The 18,037-nt window shown below is 41.7% G+C and overlaps 1 protein-coding gene across 2 annotated transcripts; it reads right to left on the bottom strand.

Moving 5' to 3' along the window:
• Positions 1–617: 617 nt before the first annotated feature.
• Positions 618–7,988, bottom strand: gucy1a1 (guanylate cyclase 1 soluble subunit alpha 1). 2 transcript variants are annotated; one of them, XM_031559675.1, is made up of 8 exons: positions 7,490–7,988; positions 7,203–7,264; positions 6,643–6,737; positions 5,847–6,553; positions 4,538–5,023; positions 2,556–2,699; positions 1,485–1,639; positions 618–1,178 (listed from the first exon to the last, which is right to left on the bottom strand). In XM_031559675.1, exons 1-8 carry the CDS (start codon positions 7,721–7,723, stop codon positions 1,001–1,003), a joined length of 2,061 nt encoding a protein of 686 aa, XP_031415535.1. In that variant the 5' UTR covers positions 7,724–7,988; the 3' UTR covers positions 618–1,000. The 2 variants fall into 2 exon arrangements, with proteins under 2 accessions (XP_031415535.1, XP_031415536.1); XM_031559676.1 differs by having other exon boundaries at positions 6,643–6,701.
• Between the last annotated feature and the right edge of the window lie 10,049 nt (positions 7,989–18,037).

Here is an 18,037-nt window from a genome sequence, read left to right as displayed (position 1 = left end):
CAAACTGAAATTTTCTTGGTCTTTTCGTGGATTTACACACCATCAGAGTTGTTAGCTGAAATTAATGGTCTCAATTTGAAGACCCAAAATCTGTCTAAACTGTTTAAACTGTGCATAATACCCCCCCCCCCCCCCCCCCCCCGGCACATCAGATGGCCTCTGCATCTCCATGGCCTCTAGGCTATCCAGTCCCAAACCTTGTCCCGTTTAAAGCAGAAAATGCAACAATGTCTGAACTCATTATGCAGTCTTGTGGGATTACCTTACATAGTTGGCATCAAACTTAGATGAAATCACAATTAAATCTCTGGTTAAAGCTTTTGATAAATCACATTTCACTACATTTGTTGTATGTGACAAATAAAACACTTGAACTTGAACTTGAAATCCACCTTTTATGTTCTGTATTGATTATCTATCAATGACAGTTGTAGGCACACATTGTAGTTCTGTAATTAAACAATAATGGAATGCCAATGTGCAAATATGACTCAGTTCTCCTGTTTCACAATAGTAGAGGTTTGCACTTTTCTCTGTCATTGACAGAAGTGATGTTGAGAAGCCTCTGAAGAATGTGGCTATAGTGCCATGTGCAAGCGTAAAAAGAAACACCACCATTTGAGTAGTCATATATTTATTACAGCTCAGTTGAAATACAAAATGTCAAAGTCATGAATGGTTTAATTTTGGAACAATCGCATTATGCAAATCCATTACGGTCTAACTAAAATGCGGAGCTGTTACTGCTGTAGCCTCATATTAATCCACTGTGTGCTATAAAAAGAAGTGTCTATAATCTAATTATTACTACATATTTAGTTGCAAGGTAAATGAAACAGTGCACTGTGAAAAAAGAGCAAGTCATTTTGACAATCTTAGGTAATGCTATTGCTGGGATGGCTGCTATATCTGCATCAATGGGATGTGAATGGCGAATACACAGCTTCTGGCACCAGCACAGTGTTCTTTAAGTTCGTCGTCCCAATACTGTTTATGTGTGTTACACGATAGTGTCTGAATGGCCAGCCAGCGGCCCATCTGTGTTCGAGTCGCTGCTGCTCCTTTGATCGAAAGCCTCGAGGAAGTAACAAACACCAGGGATCTCAGAGGGGAAGTTAGGCGGAAGCTCCTCTCTGCTCCGTGGTATGAACGTGAACTCTGGCCGATCTTTTAACAACCTGGAGAGGAAGAGCACATGTGCAGTGCGTTCACTCTTCTGTGTTAACATCTCCACTCTCAGAGGTAAGTGCAGTTAGAAGAGAAATATTGTGTTACTCAATGACATGAAAACTATCAGTGGTCAAAACATTACTGTGGGACAAAAACAGCACCTATGAGGAACAGAGATTCAGAAATGGAAGAACACATGTACCAAGAGCTTTGCAAAAAACGGTCCCTGTGAACATTAACAACATTTTTTTTTTATTTCTGCAGTTTGCCTGTTGGTGTGCATTTAGAGGATTATGTTAGAGACTTTACCACACCTGTATGTGGTTGGACTGAGGTTTATCCTTCGCGTCTGGCTGCAAGACTCAAATTTGTTTGCAAGAGTCACATTGTTACCAAACAGGCAGTAGCGAGGCATTTGTACACCAACCACACCAGCCAAGACAGATCCTGAATGGATGCCAATGCGCATCTGATGAGAAAAACACAAGACATTGCTTAGAGCTTTGATCACACTCCTCTCTCCTCCTAGAAAACACATTGATATTCCAATGATCACATTACTGGATACCAGAATATGTTTGCAAACTGTACAGATCAATTGTATTCCATGAGCTGGACAGTATAACCTAGAGCAACGTTTTTTTTTTTATACCAGTATTTGTGTCTTTTGCTTTTATGGTAACAAAGTTAAAAATACACATTTTCACAAGCTTACACCGAATCTGCCCCGAGCTATTTGGCCAAGGAACACATATTTCCCAAAATATTTTTTATAAAAATTGCATTAACATTTACAAAAACACATTTCAGCTCTTTAATCTTTCCAGCCATCTGATATCACAGTAGAGAAACATGACTAATGTAAAACAATTTATTCATTATTTATTAGTAATGGTATCATAACTCCCTTTCCCAACACATCATGAGAACCTGCTATCAGGAACAACAGCCTGTTCATTTCAGACTCTGCTGTTCCTGCCAAGTCTGGGTTTGTAGCATTTCTGAGGAGTCTGTTGTGTATCTCATTACAAATGCAATCATCTGAGCTCTCTTGACCATGTCGACCACATTGTTAATAGGGAATTTTAAATGTCACCAGCTGGATGTCTTTCTTGAGCACTTTAGGTAAGAAGACTCCACCGTAGAACTGGACGATACACATTGTAATGCTGTAAACATTACATTAGCACTGGTTTCACAACTGGTTCTGAGGAAGATGTGTCCCTTGATAAGAAACACTGGCCTGCCCGGGAGCTTGCAGTCAAATTGCAGACAAATCAAACTCCTTTCATATTCAAATTGACTACCCCTCTGAGGACATGAGCTTATGGCCGCACTTTCAGCAGTGGAAAAAGGACACTGAAAGACCAGTGAGCACGACTGACCCTAATGACATCTCCTGTGGGGGTTGTGACTTCATCTGAAAGTTCCATCATCTTCAGAGCCATAAGAGCAATCTGAACGGCATGGGTCTCACTCTCCTTATGCAAGCCGCCGGCCACGCAGTAAGCATCTCCAATGGTCTCCACCTGTAAAACCCCAGAAAGAAAGACACGGCACAGCTCTGAAGTGGTCATACAATATGTTCTGCCCATCTGAACTAAAACAATGGACAACAACAGAACAGCACACTCCTTTTGTTGCAAATTGATGTTCTGATTAATCCGGAGGGGTTCATCATACAAAAATGATTTGATAATTATAATTATCAATAATAATTATAATTATCTGATAATTTTGGTTCAAATTACACCATGTACATTGGTGCGATATTATCATTGATTTACTGGAGATCACCTTTATCAAATGTATAAATACTATTCTTAAAATGTGTAAGAATTCATTTAAAATTGTAAATTACATTACAAAAAAAACACTGTACTGTGTGCAAAATGAGTTAATTAATGAGTTAATTAAAAAGCCTCGTGCTTGGGGAAAAGTGATGATTTACCAAAGGCTAACTACATTTCTCTTGCACTTATTAGAGATGTATTTACTTTCCATTGGGTTGAGAAGAGCACCTGACAGTTGTCTGGTTAAGATGAAGTGAGATCTATTTTTGGCCAGAGACGTCCTGGAGAATGTACACAAAGCGGGGTCCTAAACTAAACTCTGACTTCACCGTGCTTTACGAGAGCTCTCGTCTCTCATGTGTTTGGGATGTTTCACTTAGGAGACACAGTGATTACATTAGCCAGCCTCCTGGCAGAACACAAGCAGCTTTTGCTCAAAGTCCACAGAAAATGACGGATAGCCTTCTAAGCTTTTAACACATGGTCTAAGATAAAGTTAAAGGAAAGAGAACCTGAAGTCTTTTTTTTCACTTGAAGTTTGTGGAACAGAGTTTTTTCCCTACACCGTGAACTCAGATGCCTTCATTTGAGCTTTCATTAGAGGCTCTCGTCAAAAGCAGTTACCACCCACTAGGACAGACCATCACTTTTGTTTCCATTTCAAATTTAACATGGATCAGTTCTAATGATCTCTACAGAGCTGAGATATGCATTGCTCAACTCAACTTACTAATTGACAATATATTATAATTTCACAGTAAAAATGAAGAAAAAAGAAAACATTTTCCTTGTTTCCTTGTCAACGTGTTTGGATTGGTCCTTCTAAAAATCACTTAACTGGACAGCCTTGTAACTGTGATTAAGGAAGCTATACTGATTAGCCCAATATGAAGTCTCAAGCTAAGTGGACTAATTTCCTTTTGCACAGCAATGAACACACACACACACACACACACACACACACACACACACACACACACACACACACACACACAGACACAGACACAGACACACACACACACACACACACACACACACACACACAGACACACACACACACACACACACACACACACACAAACACAAACACAAACACACACACACACACACACACAATCTCAGCTGGCAGATGAAACTGAAAACTCCCCTACACTCACTAAAGTGTTGTAAGGCCAAAGGAAAGAATGAATGGTTGCAATCTGCTGGACTTGGGTGGATAATGAGGAGGTTATCTAGGGAATAATCACTGAACATGCATGCAAGTGCTCAACAGGATTCATAGAATTTCTGCAATATATTCTTAATATATATTTTTAAACATTTTTCCATTAAAGCAAATTGTAGCACCTTGTTACAAATGCATGGTTGGAACAGGTGTTAGTGAACAGTTCTTTTTCCCTGTAAACATGCCATTTCACTACCATCAGTGACCATAGCCAGCCAATGTCCAGTGAGCTGCCTAACAGGGACCCAACTTATATATATCTAGCTCACCACAGTGGACCTACCTTATATATATCCAGCTCAAACAGTGGACCTACCTTATATATATCCAGCTCAAACAGTGGACCTACCTTATATACATCCAGCTCGCCACAGTGGTGGTCAAAGCGTGTGTACAGCTCCCCTAACATGGCAACAACCTGCATGGGCGTGCAGCGTGAGCATATGGCAGTGAAGCCCACAATGTCGGAGAACAGCATGGTGACGTTGTCAAACTTCTTGGCTGGGACTGGAAGGCCCTGCCACAGCCGCTGTGCCACATTCCCAGGGAAGATGGTGGAGAGCAGCTCGACGGTGCGCCTCTTCTCCTCCTCCAGGGCCTGGTGCGCCAGCTCCAAAGCAGCCATGGCCTTGCCCAGCCGCTTCTTCAGGCCATCCTGGGCCTTGGTCTGCTCCCCCACCAGCACCACGTCACGCAGGGCATTGTGGATGGGGATGTCAGACAGGTACAGGCCGTGACCCATCAGCTCATCCAGCTTGTCGACGCATGGAGAGCCCAGGAAGAGGATGGCATTCATCTCAGACATGAAAATCATCTGGCCCTTCAGATCCATAAGCTAGAGGGCAGATGAGGGACAAGACAAAACAAGAAAAACATGTTGGACTGCATGACAGATACACATTATGTGCTAGAATGCTAGAAAAGTCTGGACTGACAAACTTTCTTGTATGTAAAAGTATCGTTTGAGGAGGAGAAGCCCATTGCACTTTGCCTCTATCCAGCAGCAGCCTCTACGACTGCTTCAGCCTCCATGTGGAGTTGATCCCGGACCTCACTGCCTTTTGTTATTAATAATAATTATGTAATTTGTGGTCCTTCCTATAGTCAACTCTGATCCCATAAGCATATGATCCATAAGCCGTGTTAAGCACGGATTACCCAAGGTGACATGAAAAACATTTACATATTGCAGACAATATTAATTAATGACTTAAATCTAATGTATCATTATATTTGCCACAATCTGAAATTAAAATGAAAGGAAAATTCAAATTGTATGTTAAATTCTTCTTCTTTTAATACAAATAATAATAATAATTATAGTGGTTTTAATTCAAAGATTACTGTAAATAAGCTTTGTGCACATCGTTTTATCATTTCTGTATGCATAGGTCAACATCAAACTCATTACAGCAGCCTTAAAAGGGTGAACTTCTCCCTGTGACATTTCCACCTCATATCTCATCACCGGCTTCCAGGCACAGAAATCCCTTTAATTAGCCAGTGATTCTGATTAACACTGAGACATGCTGTTTCTCTGAGAACCTCTCATGGCAACCATCTGCCATTAAATCCAGACAACCTTTCATCCCTCGCTGTCTTTGATCCCCCAAATCGCTCATGAGCCAGCTCCAAAAAGACACACACCCAGTACATACCTTTGCAGGACGCTCCACTGTCCACACTCCCGGCTTCATCCGCAAAATAAACATGGTGTTGAGCATGGTGAGGATCCCCTGAAAGGTGCAGCAGATCTCTGGGCTGATGATGGCAAAGTAATCTTCAAACCTCGCTCTCCTCGTGGCGTCCCGGCGGGGAAGCCTGCGCCGGAGCCCGTCACCGATCTGAACCATCCCCATGTCCTGGTCCACCATGACGTGGAAGGGAAAGGTGGCGTAGAGCAGCGAGAGCGAGATGTCTCCGCTGGACAGCGTCCGCATGGGGCTGGGGGTCAGGCTCTTAGCGTCCAGCATCACCACCGAGTAGAGCAGGTGGGGCTGTTGGCTGGCCTCCAGGGCGTTCTCCTTGGCCCCGGGGTCCATCCTCACTTCCACTTCCATGCGGTAGAGCACCCCAGCAGCTGCCTTGATGATGCCTGGGAAGAAGAGCTCTGTGGTGGGATGGGGATTGAAGTAGTAGACGGTGAGCAGCCCTGGGTCTTTATCCAAGCAGAGCACGGAGGCTTCGTTGATGTGTCTCCTGGCCTCAGGGGTGGGGGGTGTGCTTTGCTTTAGAAGCACATTGAAGCTGTTCAGGAAGTCATGTAGGGCTCCCCCCACTACTCCTAAAATATGACCATCCTCTTCATAGCAGGCTCTAAATACCTCAATGCCCAAGGATACTTTCAACGTATCCATATCAATACCTGGAATTTTTGACAAAAATCTATATTGACAAAGTGTTTCTCAAAAGAATCACACAAATTCATGCTAAAAATGTGTCCTTTCAGGGTACCTGTTTTGACACAGAAGTTCTTCATGATATCCTCTAGGTGCTCTGGCTTTTCCAATCTCCTATTTTGACAAAAATCAGTGTAAGAAACACCTGGGCTGTTGACCAAAGAAAGACAAAAATCACAAACAACACCCTCAATGCATTACCAAATAACTCAGACCATGCAACAGAAGGACAACTTAACAAACCTGGCATAAAGTCAAGAATTGCACATAAAAGGATATATTGACCACGGTGTTTGTTTTTCTAGTGGATTTATTTCACAATCTCTGAAAAAAATGTTCTTCATTTGGTTAGTGGGTATATTAATGAAACAGAATCACGAACAAGCAAATGGCCTAAAGGTCTGCAAAGGATTGATATTTGAATATCCACATTTTGTTGGATATTCACTGACTACTGGCAAAATACTATATACTGCTCTCATATACAAGGAAAAGGAAGTAATTGTGGAATACGTATAGGGCATTCTATTTACAACTCATTATTAATGTACCTAATGTCCAAAACACAACAACCCATCAAAGGTGATACTGAAAATTAAAGGTTTCATAACTTACCAGGGCACATCTGACTTGTGTTGCTGTACCACTCTCATGAAAGCATTTTGTAATCTCTGTAACTGCAAATATCAAATAAACATGTTCAGTGTAGGTATGAATATTTTGTATATAATATGTATATTGTAATATATCCATATTGTTTCTCGAGAGGGTGACTGCTTTAAATTCAGACAGTGTTCCAAATACAGACAGATGGCATTATCTTCCATCAGAATCTGGATGAGAATGCACGTTACAGATCAAAAATGATGAATAAATAGTTCACATAGCCTTGTGGTATTTACCTCCGGACATACTAATTTTCGAATGCTTTCTCCGAGTGTGTGAAGATTAACTTTACTCTTGCTTGTTTTCCGTTGAGGATGCATATGTCCATGCACATCTTTAGAAATGGGCACTTCGTTTGTGGAACGACCGCTTGAGCAATCCTCAAAATTCCGAGGCTCTTCATTTTTAACGATCATAGAGAACGGGCACTCTCCAGAAATTTTAAGTTCCTTTAATTTTGCGCAAAACATCCTTGGTGTATTAATCCTCTCTGCGCAAAAGGCAAACGATTATATATACATAGTGAAGCCGAAACCCTTGCCCTAAATGCAACTAACTCCATTCCCACATGGCAACATTCCCGAACTGAAGAAGCAAAATGATAGATCGTGGAAAAGGTATCGGACACCTGCGCTGTCCTTGTTATTTCAAACCATCAACAACTGAGCCGGCAGAACCTACAGTATTCATAGTTTAATTCCACCCAATCGTTGGCGTAAGTGGACTTTCCACCTGGCCAATCGATGTGCGAGGAGGCAGGGCTCTGAAAAAAATATACCCGATCTGTATGAAATGCCGTGTGCTCCGTGCGTGCGGCGAACCGTGAAAGAGTTGGATGTTGATTTGAGCGGAATGCTGTTACGCACGAAGAGGTTTGAGTGTTCAGCAAACTCATGGCTCTTAATGGTTATTCAAATATCATAGCTTACAACGAATGACTGAGGTAGATTTATTACAACGATGGTGAGTGCGTTAATTATAGTGTTGAGGATTTACGAGACAAGTCACAAAACACTAGACCCCACTATCATAGTCTGGAGGTAGATGTCACGTTCTTTGCTTCTGAAATGATATAGCGAATCTATAACACGTAGCCCTTCTGAAATGAAGCACGCTCCCAATCAGAGAATGCACTACATCTGTGTTGTCAAACACAAAGTTATGTAAGAGACCTCATTCCGCAAACGAGAGTGCACTAAATCCTGTCTTTGTTTTGCCATATTGCATTAATGACTCAATCAGCTGATAAACCACACACACAACTGAACCGAAATTTAGAACATTCCTATGAGAAATATTTGATTGCAAGTCTTTTATACATAAATGGTGCAGTGGTTACCTTAAACTAAATAATTTTAAATCGATGGGGAACAACAATAACGGGGAAATATAGAAACAGCGCCTTTATGTATATATATACATATATATGCAAAATATATATGCTGGTATGACAGCTATATATATATATATATATATATATATATATATATTTATGTTTTAACCTACTGCTTTTCTCAGGTGCACAGAGGAGCAAAACAAGCGCATTGATTTTTAAGAAAGTCGATATAGACCTGTGGTTGCGCAAACATAGTGGTATTGAATTCTTCATAAAACATCCTCCATTGTCGTCAACAAAAGAGTTTTGTGTGAGAAAACTCTGATTAGATTAAGTGACAAGAGAACAAACTCCTCAATACCTGCTTATCATTAGGTTATGCTGTCAGAATCTTGGGTAATTCTGCATTTTCAAAGCTAGTGGTACTACTTAGAGGTTGTAATTGTGTGCCTTTTCAATCAGGAGTAAATATCTTTTAATTTTATTTTGCACATGTCAATGTTTGTTTCTAATGTCCATTTCTGTAGAATCTCATTGCTAAGAATCTCCACTGTAAGATGTCAGGTCCTGCTACCAACGGCAACATGGTTAAATATCTTCTCAAGGGTTCTTCACCAAAATCAAGATTCTCAATTCCATGCTATCAATAACTGGCCAATCTATCTATCTTTTTGGCAATCTTTTTTATCTTTCCAGGGATGGTGGAGGGCAGACATTGATGAACTTGGACTCATCAACAGTCTCTATTCTTGTGAATATCCTAAATTGTCCAATTGGAATGGACAATGGTCTTTTGTATGTCTGAAATCTCCATCCACATGTGACTCTGTGATAAATGTTTGATTGGTCATAGGAAAACTCTAATGACTAATGATCAGTGATTCTTTACTGTATTTGTCAAGAGTTGTCACCAGCTACATTGCTTGGATTCCTGGCCCTCTTAAATCACTCTCTCTCCCTCTGTCTAGGTCCCTCACACACACAGACACACACACACACACACACACACACACACACACACACACACACACACACACACACACACACACATACACAAAGCAATTATACTGCTCGGATGGCCAGCAAGTTGTAAGCGCAATCCTTTGATGCTCGTTTGATGCCACCATCTCCCCTGATCCACATCCACCCTAACCCCATAACGCTCACACTCCTGCTGCTGAGAGACTTATTACTCTTAAACTACTCAAATCACCACTGCATGCTGAGAAGTATCATGTTGTGTAGTGATTTGCATGCCATTTTCGGAGCAATCAGAGCACTATTGCATTGTAGGGTTGGGAGTAATGACATAATACTCTATAATGTAGGTCAATGCACAAGCGCACCATAGAACGTAGTACGGCGTAGTAGAGCGTGGCGTTACATAACTCTGGGTATATTAGCAGCCATTAAGCAATCAAATCAACCCCATATATACACACATTACTAAATTGGTTTGATGCATGCTTGGTTAGCCCACAGTGGCTCTGGTGCCATAGTGATAGTGACAGAGAGGTAGTGGAGCCAGCAGGTGACTATAGTGATTAATAATGCATGATACACAATGGTGTCTTGAGACGCACTGCAGGCCAGAACCTCTAGTTTGGTCCTAAATTGTTCTCTGCTTAAACACTCCATAATTCAGAGGGTCTTGGAGCTGACTTGGAATTCATGGGCAGAAGGCACTATTCTGAGCCATGGTAACCGGCAGCTCAAGCTCTGAGTGCATTTCAGCTCAGGGGGTGAGTCGCTGGGCAGGGCTTGGCCCTGGCAGAGTGGTGCTCTGCTCATAGGGATCGGTAGTGCTGTAGAACACAGTGACCACAAAAGCCTTTCACTTTTATTCTCATGTTTCTTTTTTCCAGTGCAACAGAGAGAGAGAGAGAGAGAGAGAGAGAGAGAGAGATAGATGTTTTTCTCTTCTCTTTTTCTGACCCTGAGTATTTTGTCCTTAGCATGGTTCCTATTAGCTCAGTGCTGCTTGCACTGATAATGAGCCTCTACAGCAGCAGAACTGAAGAGGATATATTCCTGCCAGCTCAGATGGACTGGTGTCTGTGTTTGTGTGTGTGTCTGTCTGTCTGTCTGTGTGTGTGTGTGTGTGTGTGAGTGTGTGTGTGTGTGTGTGTGTGTGTAGGTGTGTGTGTGTGTGTGTGTGTGTGTGTGTGTGTGTGTGTCTGTCTGTCTGTGTGTGTGTGTGTGTGTGTGTGTGTGTGTGTGTGTGTGTGTGTGTGTGTGTGTGTGTGTGTGTGTGTGTGTTTGTGTGTGTGTGTTGGGGGGGTTGGGTGCTGTGCTGCTCAGAGATGAATTGTCAGTTGTTAAGCACAAAAAGGAACACACTTTTAACAAACTAACAAATTATGACATGGGAACATACTGTCACTAAGCACATGAAGCTATTGGATACGGATGCTTCAGTTATGGATGCTGTTGTTTACATCGAGGAACACAGACATATTTATTAAGGGTCATCACATCATGTGTACAGGCCATGCATCGCCTGGAGTGTGTCTGTGTGTGTGTTTGGGAAGAGGATCAGCACCGCCTACTGCCATAGCAACACACCATCCGAGAGAAGTGATTAGCGTTGTTCAGTACACGTGCACTATTATTATTAGAAATATCCAGACCATAGTCGTGTTGCATTTCAAAGTCCCTATATTTCACTGCAAAGTCCGTATATTATTATATTACTATATAACTATATTTCACTGCAAAGTCCCTATATTATTATATTACTATATTAGTATATTTCACTGCAAAATGGCCCCAATTCAAGCTGATGCATAACACCATCATACAAATGATGCAACTGCCTGGAGTCTACATTTTTTTTTCAAGGATATGGCCTTTTTCTCTTGTTATTCACAGTGATCGATTTTCCAAACACCAAAATATTTACATGTGTAATATTGAGTGGCATGATACAAGTTTGAAGCTACAATGGTTAAGTGGGGGGAAATCCACAGATACCTTGTCACTATGAACTATTGGCAAGTGAATTGCAGGACTTGGCATGAGATGATTGTGAGTGGCTCTTCAGCATTCTCATGTAAACACAACAAACACATTTTATGGCTTAAATAATGCACAGGTTGGGAGTAAGGGACCTTTCAAAGCCCTCTGCTGCTTCTATTCCAGGGTAGCCTAACCACACCGACTAGAGGGGTACCAGAGGGGTGCGTTGTGCCAGATATTTAATGGCTGGCCTGTTTTCCCTTATTACGATTTTCTTTTAAAGTAACAGCAGATATGATTAATTCAGTGGGATTTTTTTATAAATGAAATTCCAATTATAAAGTAATGCAACTGTGCAAACCTCGTCTCCACATGTGATCAGTCTCTGGGGCATGAAATTCTCTGCTCTGACCATTGCCTTCACCAGCACTCTTGGCATACAAACACTTTCCATCTTAACTGTTTGCAGAGTTGGAGTGGTTAAAGTTGCTATCAGTAATGTAAGCAGTTATCACTAATGCACTACATAGGACTGCATGCCTTCTCTTCAGTGTGTTGTGTCCAGACAAAACGACAACCCTACAGACTGGCCAGCAGGGCGGCCTAACATCCTGATTGATTAACACAGCTGAACCGTCCTGGTTGATTAACACAGCTGAACCATCCTGATTGATTAACACAGCTGAAACTCCTGGTTGATTAACACAGCTGAACCATCCTGATTGATTAACACAGCTGAAACTCCTGGTTGATTAACACAGCTGAACCATCCTGATTGATTAACACAGCTGAACCATCCTGATTGATTAACACAGCTGAACCATCCTGGTTGATTAGCACAGCTGAACCATCCTGATTGATTAGCACAGCTGAACCATCCTGATTGATTAACACAGCTGAACCATCCTGGTTGATTAGCACAGCTGAACCATCCTGATTGATTAACACAGCTGAAACTCCTGTTTGATTAACACAGCTGAACCATCCTGATTGATTAACACAGCTGAACCATCCTGGTTGATTAGCACAGCTGAACCATCCTGATTGATTAACACAGCTGAAACTCCTGGTTGATTAACACAGCTGAACCATCCTGATTGATTAACACAGCTGAACCAAGTTGACATTTTGAATTGCTGATTGCAGAGCCCAAGACAATCCCAGTTATTTACCAGTGCATCTTTTTTTGTAATAGGTATTGAACTTTGAAACAGTGGTTCAGTAAGAATGAGATAACCCACATGAAAAACTGATTTTTGTGAGCTTGACTTAGCTTTTGGGACAAAAGCCTGATATTTGAGAGAGTGATGCTGCAAAGGCACCATCTGTTTCTCATCTAAGGGGATTGTGAGGATCCCACCATGATGAAATGAGATCTTAGCACTCAAAAGAAAAATATAAATCAAGGACTTAAAAATCAGCTCTGCAGTGATAAGGTGGTTTCTGTTCTGCTGAGATACGAGCGAAGTCTCTCCACATCATGTTTTTGTTCTCTGGCTAAGCATACTACACTTAACACATACTGTAAGGCAGAGCAGCTGTGCATTTGATCATCCTTGCACATTAGCAAAACTAGATCCATCAGTTACACAAATTAGTGTAATCCTAAGGTTTACTTCACTGAACATTTCAGCCTCTGAGGCAACTTGAGTCTCTGCCTTCTGTGCTTTCATTTGTTAAGGGTTGGCTCTGTGGCAGATTGCTCTCTTGCTCTGCCCTCGACACTGAGTCCCAATAAGGCACAACGCTTTTAAACCTAGGAGGAGGAAATTTATCACCATTACGTCTCCCTACACAAAGCCAGTTCTTCTCTTATTTATACAAGCTGCCTCGCAAGTGCACATTTCAGGTCTTAAAAGGTATCTCAGATAAACAATGGTAGTTCCCACGGTTGTCTGCAATATAACCTTTTAATTCTCTTGCAATATCCATATTAGCACCCCTACTACCTTTGCACAGGCAACTGAATGCCGCTGATAGCAACCTGGAATCCTGCACTTTAAGAAGGCGGATAAGAAAATGATTGGTCATTTATGTCCTGTGTGCACAGCTGTCCTCAGAAGCACACATCCAGGGAATGTTTGTCCAGCGATTTGTAGGGCAGCATCTGGCTGTGACCTACAGTCGACAGAGAGAGGAGGTTTTTTTTCTCTTCTCCCCCTCAGGGAATTCCTATTTAGAGTCCAGGTCCCTTGTGAGCTGAAGAGGAGAACAAAAGCACAGAGGAATCACTTCAGAAGATGCATTAAGCCTCTGTGAAGGTGGCTCCATCAGATATCAAAGTACGGGTTCAAAGGTCTGCTTCAGCAAGAGTCTAAGAAGGTTACAAGCAGACACTGTTTCTCTCGACTGAAAAATGGTTACACTTTCAAATGCACAAATTCATGGTTTCATATAAATTCTGAGCCCAGTACTGTAATGATTTGATTAATTATAACCCTACAATCATGATTTAATAAGATCATGATTCTTCCATACTTTGGATTTGTATGATACATTAGCATTTCCGCTTATTTTTTGCTTGACTTAAAAATGTGTAAGCCATCAAAACACCAAGCAACAATGAAAAATCGGAAAACCCAGACAACTACTATTAAACTCTAAACGATCTTTGTGATTTGGAACAGATCTGCTTAGTGGTTAGATAAAAAAAAAAAAACATAACAACAAACAATATTTGTTCTTATCAAGGTTCTCATCCTTAACACGTGTCAGATGTGGAGACTGAGGGAAAAAAGCAAGCATCGACTGTCGGACCACTTGCATGAGGTAGAGGGTGCTTCACATGATAGCCTTCCTACATGACAGGTCACAGTATAATTGACATAGGTGGAGAGTGACGATGCTGCTGATGTCATTCTGCAATAGAAAAGGCTTGAGGTTGTTGTTGGGAATACAGCAGAAGTTGACTAGCTCTGTTTATAATGAGCCTCCACCTGCGAGGCAGAAACTGTGCGGTATTGTTAGGTGCGACTGTAGTCATTGGTGTTGGCGCTTTTTCTGCCAAGAGGAGTGTTGATATTCTAGTCAATCCCTCAGCATCCATCTCCATCTGGTTAGTGTGCAGCATTGTGACGGGCCAAGTCTCAGTGGTTTTAGGGAATTACCATACGCAAATATCAGATCTTCTGCTGTCCTCATTGTATTTCAGAGAGGAGAGGTTTCATTTAATTACAGTCAGTGCACTTGTGTGTGAATACAGTAAATATGTGCAGGCAGTGCTTTGAAGCTGAAACTGTGGTGTGAAAGAGATTCTTATAAATGAATGTCTTATTATTCTACTCATATGTTTCTTAGAATTAGAAGTAGGGTTAAGCATATCTGTGTGTTCCTGAGTTGTGCCTTTTCTGTGTTTTCTGTGTGTGTCTCAATGCTCCTCAGTGATAGGGGTTGGGGTGTCTCTTTATGTCTTGAAGGCCATAGGGCCACTCTAACTCCTGAGTGCATCTGGACCCAGGGTGAGCCACATGTTTTGAGCTCTGTGCGGAAAACACTCCTTTCCTATCACCGATTCAATACTTTAAAGCCAGCTTTGTTCCCTGGCTAGTAAGAGACACTAGAGACGCTTGAGCAGCTGCCTGTGAATCTTGCCTCTCTCCGACTGCGCAGCGGAATAAAACCTGTATTCTGATTGAGCACCATCTCCCTGACTGAGGACTCCATTTCTGTGGTATAAAATATTATCATGAGTAGAATAAATGAGGCACATAGCAAGGCTCCAGGAAAAAATCTTTTGATAAACTGGCCACATTACCCAACTGCAGCCCCACCATTTAAGCACTAAGGATGCTGTATAATCCCATGTTTCCGCAATAATTATCGTTTATGGTTTTCTATTTCAGTGACAAAGACCAGTCCGGCATCCTTGGCAGTCAACCATACGGATGTCAAACCATGCTATAACTGATACAAACCAGTGACATGGCTCAAAGGCAGCACAACTCATAATGCATACAAGAGCACAGATGCAACACTTCCTCTTCTGAAGTGTGTCTGCGCTTGTTACATTTCGCAGCTGCTCCACTAAAACCTCCAGTCATCAGGAATGCACAGAAATAGCTATGCTAGAGTGACCTTGACCTCAATTATCCATTGGAGTAATTAAACACATTGTTTCTTTTTGCAAGGTTAAGGCAAGTTGTCTCAATTTACTCCATGCAGACAGCCTTGTCATTCCCACCCCTATAATCCATATCAACATTATGCATAGTGCCAAATGAGAAATGTCCCATTCCAACTCCCTTTCATACACAGTACTTCAAACTCTTATGCTCTGATGGAAGTTTTCTTCGATTGTCTCCATTAGTGTACCCTCAACAGTCGTCCAATCAGTACCCATGAATTTGAATTTACCATTTTATAAGTCGCTTTGGATAAAAGTGGCTGTTGACTTGAGCCTAAAGCTAAACCTTTAACTGTAGCTTACATTTTTTTTTAATACCTCCTGTTAAACTGTATTTTAAACCATTCACATCTGACTCAAGATGAAGTGAGCCTTCTCCATTCTGTGCATCTAACTAGTGCTTTGGCTACACAATTACATACAGTATCAGGCCTTCCCTCATGTACTAGATAAGATAAATGAGTTGTGAATTGCCGGATATTCAGTAAAATAAGGTAATTGAATGTTCGTTATTGTATGCATACACAGTACATACATGAAGCGTTCAGGCCTTGTCAAGTTTTCCACATTTTGTTATGTTTTATACTCATCTTTTATTTCTCATCAATCTACACAAAATACTGAAAATGGAGTGTTTTATAAATGTATTAAAAATAAGATATTGAATTATCCCATTTACACAAAGGTTCTTGCCTTAGTACTTGCTTAAAGCACCTTTGGCAGCAATGACAGCCTGACATTTTCTTGTGAATAATCCTACAAGCTTGGCACACCATCCTTTTGGAAGTTTCTTCCAGTCTTCTAGGCAGAATCATTCAAGCTCAACCAGGTCGGGTGGGGAGTGTCTGTGCACAGCCATGTCCAGGTCTCTCCAGAGATGCTTTGTTGGGTTCAGGTCTGTAGTCCATAATAATCTATAATCTATATCTATAATCTATAATAATAATACGTTTTTTTTTGGAAGGTTTATATTTCAACAACGTCTTGTTGAAATGTAAACCTTCGTCCCAGTCTGAGATCCTAAGAACTTTGGAAAAGGTTTACACTCAAGATTGCTCTTTCCCTCTATCCTGACTAGTCTCCCCATTCCTGTCGCAGAACATCCTCACAGCATGATGCTGCGGCCTGCTGTACTTTGACTGTACGGATGGTATTAATGAGGCGATGCTCAGTGCCTGGTTTCCTCCACCCACGCCGTTAGGAAATGTGGCCAAATAGTGCAGTATTCATTTAATCAGACAAGAGGATTTTGCTTCTCATGGTCTGAGAGTCATTCAGGTGATTTTTGGCAAACTCCCATCAGGCTGTCATGTGCCTGATGACGATGCAAGTGCCTGTTGATGATGCTAGTGCCAGTTGATGATGCCAGTGCCAGGCAAAATGAAGTGCACTGGCACCACATGAAGTAGGAGGAGGACAGAGTCTGGATGCAGGCTGATTCCAGTGGAGAGCAGGGGCAAGAAGAGGAGGAGCAGGGGCAAGAAGAGGAGGCTACTGCCAGTCACCAGAGGAGATTGAGGTTCGTGTGCGGGAGGCCTGCCCGACATGAAATCATTTACAAGTTTCACGGCGTTGCTCTGAAGAAACGGATTTAGACATGGAACTCCCACGTCTGTGAAGGGACACACTCCAGTGTTCATCCATCCTTGTTTGCGCTTAGAATCTTACTCATATCATGAAATTAGTTATTAAATTAGCTTTAGGTCAGGTGTAACGGTAGCCAGAGGGCACACTGTGGTGCAGTGAATAAACTGAGTGGACTGAGTGCCTTCAATACATTTAGTCTGATATATCTTAATCAAATACTTGTAATACACTGGTCTATAATGGAGACTTGTGTCATGTCAGATTCATGGAGATTGGTGTCAATACAGTGATTTATTTTGAACACTGACTTTCATCCATTTGGCAGGTAACCAGAGTCTACTTAAGAATGGCTTGAGATCTTGCATAACCTCTCCACTATATTTTCTGGTTGACAACTGATGGGTACTGATGCTAGAATAATTACAAGGAGTCCATCTCAGGCCACCCCATGGTTCCCCTGCTGCCAAGACCTGTAAGTGCAAAGGCCAGTCAGGAGTGGCTGGGGGAAAGTCTTTGCCGTGATAATAAACAGTAACCTTACCTTTTGTCTACAAGCCCTGAGCTCAAGTATGACACAAATATCACTGCACTGCTGGTACTATGTGGTCAACTGCCAGACAATAAGCCGAAGCATTTCATATACAAGCCACTGAAAAACTGACTACTGAAGAAATGTGATTGCACCTTTCACAATTTGGTCATACACTCCCCCTGGTGGTCAATTATCTTGGAGTAGTTGTCAAGGAAGTCACTGGTTTGTGTGGCCGTCGAAAGATAATC

Source organism: Clupea harengus, chromosome 22 (genome assembly GCF_900700415.2).
Source record: "Clupea harengus chromosome 22, Ch_v2.0.2, whole genome shotgun sequence".
Lineage (NCBI taxonomy): Eukaryota > Metazoa > Chordata > Actinopteri > Clupeiformes > Clupeidae > Clupea > Clupea harengus.
The sequence above is the reverse complement of the archived record's forward strand: the minus strand, read 5'-3'. Positions and strand labels throughout refer to the sequence as shown.